Source organism: Dendrobium catenatum, unplaced genomic scaffold, assembly GCF_001605985.2.
Source record: "Dendrobium catenatum unplaced genomic scaffold, ASM160598v2 fragScaff_scaffold_974, whole genome shotgun sequence".
Classification (NCBI taxonomy): domain Eukaryota; kingdom Viridiplantae; phylum Streptophyta; class Magnoliopsida; order Asparagales; family Orchidaceae; genus Dendrobium; species Dendrobium catenatum.
Window position 1 is genome coordinate 2,872,437 of NW_021319436.1, and position 9,793 is coordinate 2,882,229.

The 9,793-nt window shown below is 32.3% G+C and overlaps 1 protein-coding gene across 1 annotated transcript; it reads right to left on the reverse strand.

Annotated features, from left to right (window-relative positions):
* Positions 1-4,764: 4,764 nt before the first annotated feature.
* On the reverse strand, positions 4,765-8,333 carry LOC110101861 (putative Myb family transcription factor At1g14600). Its single transcript, XM_028697594.1, has 4 exons — positions 7,938-8,333; positions 6,234-6,310; positions 6,086-6,122; positions 4,765-5,287 (listed from the first exon to the last, which is right to left on the reverse strand). Exons 1-4 carry the CDS (start codon positions 8,140-8,142, stop codon positions 5,229-5,231), a joined length of 378 nt encoding a protein of 125 aa, XP_028553427.1. The 5' UTR covers positions 8,143-8,333; the 3' UTR covers positions 4,765-5,228.
* Positions 8,334-9,793: the final 1,460 nt, after the last annotated feature.

Sequence of the window (9,793 nt, forward strand, 5' to 3'; positions counted from 1 at the left end):
TAACCTTAATTTCTGCTTCCTTAATATTAGTAAAAGTATTCTTAAAAATATTTTTATTCCACCATCACAAAAACTGCTTTAATCTACTCAACTTAGACCATAATCTTATCATACCAGTGATATTATTATCAGGGTAAACAGGAGCATTTCAATTAGTATGAACCACATTCATAAAATCAGCATGAGAGAGCCACATGTTTTGAAATCTAAAAGCAAAAAAGAACCAACATTTCTATTAGCATTAATAGTTAAAAGTAAAGGCGAATGATCGTAAAGAGTTATGCTTAAGTGTTCAACATTAGACATAGCAAAATTAGCAAGCCAATTATTATTGAAAAGGATCATGTCAAGTCTTTGCCACAAAGTAGTTCTATTCTAAGTAAAAGGACTCACAGAAAAATCAAAATCATTCAAGTTGCAATCATTAATCATAGAATTAAATTCTTCCATAGCTTTCAGATTAGGAGGGCTTCCCCCCACTCTTTCAGAAGCATTAAAAATAATATTAAAGTCACCACCAACACACCAAGGCCCATTAATGGTAGGAGCAAAATCAAGTAATTGATCCCAAAGAGGAATGCGACAAAAGAAGCATGATACTTAATATTAAAAAAGCTAATTTAAGAGTTAACAACTTAAGGAAAGTCGGAAATGATATTCACATCAATGGCACTATTCCACGTAATCCATATTTTATTAGAGAAATTAGCATAGTACATAGAAATACTCAAACCAGTAGCAATAAAAGCAAGCTTATCATTCGAAATAAAAGGCTTAATCAAAACTAATAACTGAGTACTATGCACTCTGCAAAGATTTTTTACTCTAACTTTAGACTCCTTACCGCTAATACCCCTCACATTCCAAATAAGAGCCTTAACCATTATAATCTTTTGAGGTAGTTTGAGTTCTGGTGGAACGAGGAGTAGAAGGTAAAGAATTCTTAATATGTTTACCTTTCTTTTTACCAACCTTAATGAAACAGTCATCATCAACACTTCTTTTAGCAACTTTATCATGATTGGAAGAGAAGGTATCAACATTACTCAAGATAGTCTCATGATTCACATTTATAGGATCCAAAGTAGAAGAATGGATGAATTCACCTTCTCTACAGCCCTCATTAGAGACATCCATATTACCCACTAATTCAATATATTTCACACCATCTCTATTGGTATTAGAAAGCAAAATAGATAAGATAAATTAGGATTCTCCTTGTAATGGAGCACAGCGAAAAGAAAATTTTAGGACCATTTTCAATATCATTGTTCACAATAGCCGTATTATTCTCCTCCTTCTCGGACAAAACTTCCATTCTATTTTCCTTAAGGTCCTCATTTAGAATAATATTATTTTCCAGCTTATCGTTAAAGGGAAGCAGTTCCACCTGATCCACATGGATCAATTCATTGTCATTCACGATAGGCATGCATTTTTTTTCGGTGGATCCAAGCTTCCCACTAGACGGAACAACAGATTTTTTAATTATGAATATAGCTTAAAATATTCAGTTTGAGCATAACCATGGACCTTATAGTGAGAACAAAAGCAGACACTTTTTCAAATTCAACTTTTTGAAAATAACCGAAGGCTTTTGATCCAACCCATATTTCCTTGGCATGCTTTTTGGTAATATTGATCTCAACTAGAACTCTGGCCACAGACGGTCGAGTCCTAGATACAGTCGCATGATCGCTTGTAAAACTTTTGGATTGAAGAAGTGAAGACACAAATTAGGAAATGAAATCCAAATAGGAACAATAAGCGATTCTTCCTTAATATCAAAAAAAAGAGTCCATTTCAAATACGCATTTGACAGTTATATATGAAATACAATTGCCTAGCAAAAACTCTACTATAATCAAGATCGTTGGAAAGCTGTATAGCAATGTGTCGAGAATCAAGTAACCCGACCGAATAAAAACCCAAAAGTTTTAGAGTAGCAAAAAACCGGCGGATAGAATCCAGATTAGGTCTACGCAAACCAAATTGACCAACCAATGTAAATTGAAAAGGGAATGCAAGTTTAAGAACTTCATCATCATACAATTGAACTTCTGTTACCCCATTAAAAATCGTTTGGGTTAAAGTTGGAAGAACATCACATGCGGAGGTGCTACCCGAGAGCACCTCTTTGAACGATCGCGATCGAGAAGGCGATTTTTGACCATAAGCATCCAAATTAAAAAGCCTTTGTTCTTATTCAGCACATGCAGTCTCAGTAGCGTTTCCACATGGGGTGAATGATGAAGCACCTGCCATTTGATGGCTTGCCTGAAAAGGGGCAAGAAACCCAGAGAGGGACGTCGTGAATATGCTAGACAAACCAGCAAACGCGAGAGGAAAAATGAAAAGGAGTGGCCAGAAACAAAGGGAGAGAAAGGAAGCCCTAAATCGCCCAGGACGGTACGTTAGGGCGAAGCTGAGCTAGACCTATATATATATATATATACAGATCCCTCAATGTGCAAAACTAGGTCATTATTGCTTATTTTATTCTATTTAGAACTTTATCATACCATGCATTGCTTCATGTCCACTCCCTTCCATATCAACATAGGCCTCTACCTAAACTTGAGGATTGTTAATCTATGTGGAATCTGATTGTGTTGATCCATCAAGTTTTATTATTATGTACCCAAGCACCCTGATATGAATGTGTATAGTACCTGTGCGCCCCGATGCTGCATACCGGGGTGCACCGGTGATATAAATTTTGTTAGGAGAAGTGACAAAGAGCAAAACACCACAATGCTCTAAATTCAACATTGAAACGTTGCTAGGCGAAGTGGAGATTAAGTATTGAGTGCCGCAGCACTCTAAAATGGCACTATGGCGCTTCAAGGTGGACTAAATAGTTTTTCTTCCTCGTTTTTCTTAAGGGTATCGTCCCTTTGTGGTATATAATTGCTTTTCATTTTTGTGTAGTGCGAGAATGATAAAAAATTAAAACTTAAGAAAGGGTTATTCCGTGAAAAGAGATTATGTGTAAAATAAATTATTTTTACATCCTTATATATTTTTATTTGTTTATAAATTTGTCGCTTGCCCCCCTATGGACTAAGGCCGGTTCGGCCCCTCTTTACTAAGGTTATACATTAATGCTACAGCATAAAGCGTTTGGCATTTGAAATCAAAAGCTAGGAGCTTAACAGCTTGCAGGCAGGCATTAACTAATCCAAAGACCAACTAGGAAGGAATATCAAGTGAGGTTTCTCACAGCCTTTTCAATGTTAAGAAACTCATCACCCATCAGTCATCTTTTGAGCTGTCAAATAGGAAAAAAGTCCAAATCTAGAATTTGAACTCAGAGCAAATGCTGGAGAAAAATAAACCAGAAGAAAATTTTGAAAAAATGAGAGTGAATGACAGCTTCTATCTACCAAATATTTTCTGTTAAAAATATATTTCATGGGCATGTATAGCTTGCTATTTTATTATTATTTTTGAACTAGTTTATATTCAATATAGTTGGTATATTTCTTTATTATTTTGCATACAGGTTGTAACACAGACTGAGAGCACACAAAAAAAAGTTTTTTTTTACTGATAAATCAATATAAATTCACATATTTGTTGTTATACTTCCTAAATTTCTTGTAAATATTGATATATCATCCTATTATGTTAAATAGGGGTGTAACCGAGACATGCTGACTAGTTAGCTAGCTCGAGCTTGACTCGATAAATTGCTTGTGAGCCGACTTGATGAGCTAACTAGTCAAGCTTCAGCTAGCACCAACTCGACTAGTGATGTTAATATTAAATACAATTAAAATATAAACATATTAAAAAATTTTAGTATAAATTAGCTAAAAATGTTTAAAAGCTATATTTTTTTCCTAATTTCAAGTAATTTCTTAATATTTTCTATTTAATTTATAATTCTTTTTATCATGTTATTATGATAATTGCTTGAATAAAATTTTATTTCTTTTTTATGACAAATGAGATGACGGTTGAGCCGACTTGAACTCTTAAAATTAAGTTCGAGCTCTCTCGAGCTTGAACTCAATTAATTAATTAAGCTCAAGCCGAGGTTTATTTGAGCTTGGCTCAATTCATTTACACCACTATTGCTAAACTTTTATTTATATACCACCTAAAACTGTTATATCCCACTACCAAAAAAAAAAAGAAATTTTATGCAGCAGTTATTTGGGGCGGTTAGAAAATTGCCACCAAATCCCTCAATTCGTAGCAATTTGGACCGTTACTATTTGCACAAGGTTTTAACCAATGCAAATAACACTGTTTTTGACCCCTGCCAAAATCCCTCCCGGTTTTATACACGATTCGACAGATGTCCAAGTAAATTTGTGGCTGGTAAAACCGGTCATTAGGAAAAATCTAAATTTATGCTGCGATAGCCTTATTTTTTGATAACATCAGTACATAACAATAACAACAACAAGCCTTTATCCTACTATGTGGGGTCGGCTACATGAATCCTTTTTCTCCACTGTGCCCGTTAAAAGTCAAAGTCTCAGTAATATATGAAAAATAAAATAATATATACATCTATAAATATGAAAATTCGCAATGATATGTCAGTTAAAAACTCCTTACACAAAAGGATTATTTATAAGCTTATTCACCAAATAATTCCTCCTATCTTCCAGCTCTTTCTGTATCTCCCTTAAATAATGAACATAAACACTCTATAACACCTGTTTATAGAATATTTAAACAAAGATGTTATCTGTACTGAGTGTTGAAACCAAGAAAACATATACTAAGTTATAATTAATGTCTTATTAGGCTACAAACCTGGAAGAAATGATCTGATACACAAACTATCAAAGCTAGCTCAGAAATCAATACTAGATAGAATCAAATGTCTGTTACATCTCTTAGATTTTATTTGTGATGGCTTTTCGTATGCTACTTAAAACAGTTTTTTAGTACAAAAATTTAATTATTTTACTACAAAACTGATTTAAAAAGCACTAAAAAAAGCCTTCCCAAACATGTGCTTTATAAAATTCATATAGTCAGATCTAGAGTACTTGTCATCTTTATATGCAGATCCTTCTCCTTCACTTTGCTAATCTTTGAGCATGTCTTGCTGAACCCTTCTTCTTCTAGCTTTGAGAGAGGAGGAGATAACAAGGAGAGAGATAGACTGCATTCCACCTCTTCTCCTTCCTTCCTTTGTGCATTAATGTTTAAAGATAAAGTCAGATCTGGTAAGATTTCACTATCTTCTTCTCTCCATGATCTGATCATTTCTTGTGTTTCATAGAAAGATTTTTGTCTTTCAAGTTCTTTATGATAGAGGGAACTGTTCATGGAAGTGAGTAATTATGTCTGATATCCAGCATGGAATTTAAGAAGAAAGGAAGGGATTTTCATACCTCAAGTTTGAGTATCTTTCCTGAAGACTGTGTAAAATTGGAAGATAGTTAAGTCTGTCTTTGATCATGGAGCTTGGATTGGCTATAACTGAGATATTTTAAGAACAAATTTAATTTAATTGCTTATTTTCTTTGAAATTTAGTTTTCGTTTGGGGCAGTATTTTTACTGATTTCTAAAACATATTATTATTACAAAAATTTTTAATAAAAAATTTTTGAATTAGAAATTTTTATACTGGAAATCCATTTTAGAAAACAGCAAAAAAGTTATTCCAAACCGAGCTTTAATGCATGATCATAGGACACAAAGAAGTTTGGTTCAGGATTGCTACTATGAAAGATAGCTTAAGATTCTATTGATATTTTGCTGGATAAGTTTTTCTCCGGATAAAACAGTAGTAGTAATTCTTTATTGTCTTGATTGCTGTTTTACAAAATAAGAAAATAAATATCTTAATACCTGCTTGGGATTACCTTTTTTCCGTTTTTTGTTTTTAATTTTTAAGAAAATATGTATACTTAGTATATTTTAAAAAAAACACTCAAAAAAATTGTTATATTAAGGCTTCTTTTGGGATAGCTTTTTTACTGCTTTTTAAAATAATTTTTTAGTATAAATATTTTTTAATTAAAAAAGTAATAAAAAAACTGTCTCAAATGAAGCCTAAACAAATCAATTAAAAAAAAATTGCATAAATGCACTGTAAATAAATATCTAAAATACCTTGGCCAGAACCATCAATCCTCTTACTTCTATACATCTGATATAGAGAAATTCAAACAGAAAAACATAAAAATTCAGTAAATATTTATATATGGAAGAGTAGCTAGCTAATAAATCTACAAGAAATACGTTGCTAAATTTTACTTACTTGTAAATGGCTTTTGACGTGTGTGATGCTGAGTCCCCTAATGTTCATTAGTTGCAGAACAAGCTTAGGCGTTGCTCCTGCAGCACAAAGATATATATAAAATAAATAATACAACAATATTAATAGAAGAATTGAGAAAATGCAACTAACGATTAGTGATTAAAGAATAGAGAGAAAAAAATATAATCATAAATTAAATTTGGATAAAATGTTATTCAAATTTATTTCATAAGGCAAAATAACTATTCATAAAGCAGACTCAATTATATAAATAGGGAAGGATATGATTAATGATGATGATTAGGAATCAGTAGATGATGTTAAGAAGTTATGGAGCCTAAGTTTTTGTTTATGAAAGAAAATATGCTATATATTCCTATTTAGGGTTAATTACACTACAGGAAAAATGCCTCTTACCGGCGGTTATGACCGCCGGTATTACCGGCGGTGTGGCCGCCGGCTCGTACCGGCGGTGTACCCGGGGATTTCGTAACGTTGGACCGCCGGTATTAGCGACGGTCTTGTAACCGCTGTAATTTTTTGGAACTGCTGTAATTTTTAATAAAGACAGTAATAAATTTGATGTGGCGAAAATAACTTTTTTGAAAGCTATTGTAAAAAAGCAATTTATTGGCACAAGAATTTCATCTAATGAAAAAGTAATGACCAAATAAAAATTACGATTGTGGCCTTAAAAACAAAGCAGTAAAAAAGTTGTCTCAAATGAAGTCTTAGATTTCATTTGGGACGACTTTATTATTATTGCTTATTAAAGTAACTTTTTAATATACAAATTAAAATATTTGTACTAAAATATTACTTTAAGAAATAATAAGAATTAAAGAGATCTCAAACAAAACCTTAATCAAGTCAACTATTACGATAATGCTGTCTCCAAGATAATCAATATTTGTGAATTATTTTTTAAGGATGTGCTTTTATTGTTTGTTATGTTGCCTTCAAATTTTTTTTATAAATATGAGATATTGTTTTATGTTTCTATTACCAAAATAGCGGATGAAATTCTTTAAAATTAAATCATCTTAAGCTCTGCATTGGAGGTAAGAGGCTAAGAGCTAGAATATAGTCATCAAATTGATCAACCTAAATATATAAAAACTTTGTTTTGTTTTCATATACTGATTTTCTTTTCTATTCCTTGTTCCATTTTGCTTTAGATGTTTGAATTAAGGCTTCTTTTGAGTCATTTTTTTATTATTTTCTAAAACAAATTTTTAGTATAAAAATTTCTAATTCAAAAAAACAGTATGAGATTAGACCATTAAGATAATTCGTAACAAAACTAACGATCGATCTCACTCCCAAAGCTTTAAAAATACTTGCAAAAGAAAAAAAAAAAAAATTGAACAACTCATCAGGTACTAAATTTGCAGGAGTGAATAGAAAATGAGGATTGCTAATTAAATTCTCTCAAAATATTAATCAGCACAAACCTAATGACTTTACTGAGTTATCAAAATTATATTTTTCAGAACAACAAAGTTAGTGGATCAATAAGATCTAGAATTGACACTACCAAAAAATAGGGTTTTCGCAGCATAAAATTTCACTTTTCCCGGCGGTTATAACCGCTACAATTTATTTTGCAGCGGTCCGAGAACCGCTGCATAACCGCTGTTTTTGCCATCCGCTGCAACGGCCTTCCGCAGCAATATAAGATCTAGAATTGATGAGAAAACTAACGATCTTGTCCTCCAAGTCTTTCAACTGCCCGAGCAAAGCACATATGAAGATCTGGAGTCCATCGAAGCCTTGGAGCTTTGGATCTGTTGTACTGCCTCACAGATCCTGAACTCTTAGGGTTCTTACTTTCCCGTTCTTCATCTTCTTCTTCCATGTTGGAAGAATTAGGGTTTGCTGATTCAATAGAAGAAGCTTCACTGCCCATCACAAGCAACTGCTACAGCTGATTTTTATGAACTTGTAGTTGAGAATATTACTGTCTGCTTGCCTTTCCTATAGAGCAACTGCCATTTTTGCTACTTGAGCTCATCTGAAATAGATGAAAGGAAGGAAAAGAGGATTGAAGGGGAGTTCTGAAAACCCTAGCTAGGCTACTAATTAATTGTTGATGTTCTTCTCTTGTCATCACTCTTATGTTGAAAATATTTTTTTATGTTCTCTGGGTCATCTTTTTCAATGAAATACCCAGTAATAAATAAATAAAATTTAACAAAATTTCATTCAAATTATCATAAAAATATGTATCATACTCACTCACTTGTTATTTTATATATAGGTCATCCAATTCTTACATTTAAATTAATGTCATTTAAATTTTGGAGTTGAAATATATATATATTTTTCTTTTTTTTACAGCATCTCAAAACTTTATTCAAACAATCAATTAATTGGTTGGGTGGCAATGTCTTTAATCTCTGTAATGAATGTTCAAACTTTGAATCATTCAAAAAAAAAAAAAAACACATCAAGTGAATTTTGAAAATATTATGATTCAGAGGTAATGAATCACAAAGATTTTCTAAGAAAACTAATTATTATAAAATAACATATTACTATTAAGTAAGACATAAAATAAAATAAGTTTAAGAAATTAATAATTATATTTAAGAAATGTTTAAGATAATACTAGGGGCTATTTGGTTCGACTGCAACATTCTATAAAATGTGCATGGTTGTAAAACTATAGCAAAAAATGTAATTTTTAAAAAGGTTGTTGACTAAATTTTTTTTTTTTTTTTGTTAAAACTTGCAGTGGGGCCTACGCGTTGATATTAAAAAAAACGGTTACAGAGTCCTTAGAAGGAACCTCCAGCTCGCTAATGCTCGAAAGAGCTACAAGAGAAAAAGAAAACAAAGTTCCTAAGAGCCGGTGGTTCCTTTTACTAAGATAACAAAAAGGAATGAAATAAACACTCGGACTGTGAGTAAACAGTACCCAAAAAAGGAAGATCGGAATATAATCTTTCAGCATAGATCTCCTGCAAAACTGAAAACAAAAATAGAGAAAAACAAGATGCGAAAAATAAAAGGAAAATACCTTGCAGTCATTGAGGCTCAAAAGCAAAAGGATCATAAAGTACATGTAAAGAATTCTCCCAAAAAAGTTGTGATACAAAAGGTAAAACGATAAAATAACCCCCCACAAATCTCTTTGTTGTAACAAAACTTAAAACAGTCATAATAGCACCTTAAAAAGGCATACAAGAAGCAAAATAACACATTGAATATCAAAATAACCTTACCAGCCACCATACCAATATCATAAGTAGTCCAGTAGAACATCTTACAGCATTCCTGGCAGACATCATTCCAAGAAAGCCTTCCATGTCAAGATTTAGCAGTAAAAACAAGATCAAGTAAATACCTACCAGTTATGATATCAAAATTCCCAGGCGAATAAGGCACGGCCAGAAAAGACAGGTAATTCACATAGATATAGACCCATAAATTAATGTGCCAACCAAAGACTTGCTGCCACCAACTATACAAATCTAACTTGAAAACCCAACTGAAATTGGTGCACAAACCAGCCTAGCAAAAGGAAGAAAAACAGGACTCGGAGAGCTCCAGAAAAA

Bases quoted from the DNA above. Each gene is read 5' to 3' on its own strand.
- LOC110101861 (XM_028697594.1), bottom strand. From the start codon at position 8,142: ATGGGCAGTGAAGCTTCTTCTATTGAATCAGCAAACCCTAATTCTTCC. The intron at 6,123-6,233 runs GTAAGTAAAATT...TCTCTATATCAG, and splicing joins ACGTCAAAAGCCATTTACAA to ATGTATAGAAGTAAGAGGAT. The intron at 5,288-6,085 runs GTATTTTAGATA...TTCCATGAACAG, and splicing joins GATTGATGGTTCTGGCCAAG to TTCCCTCTATCATAAAGAAC.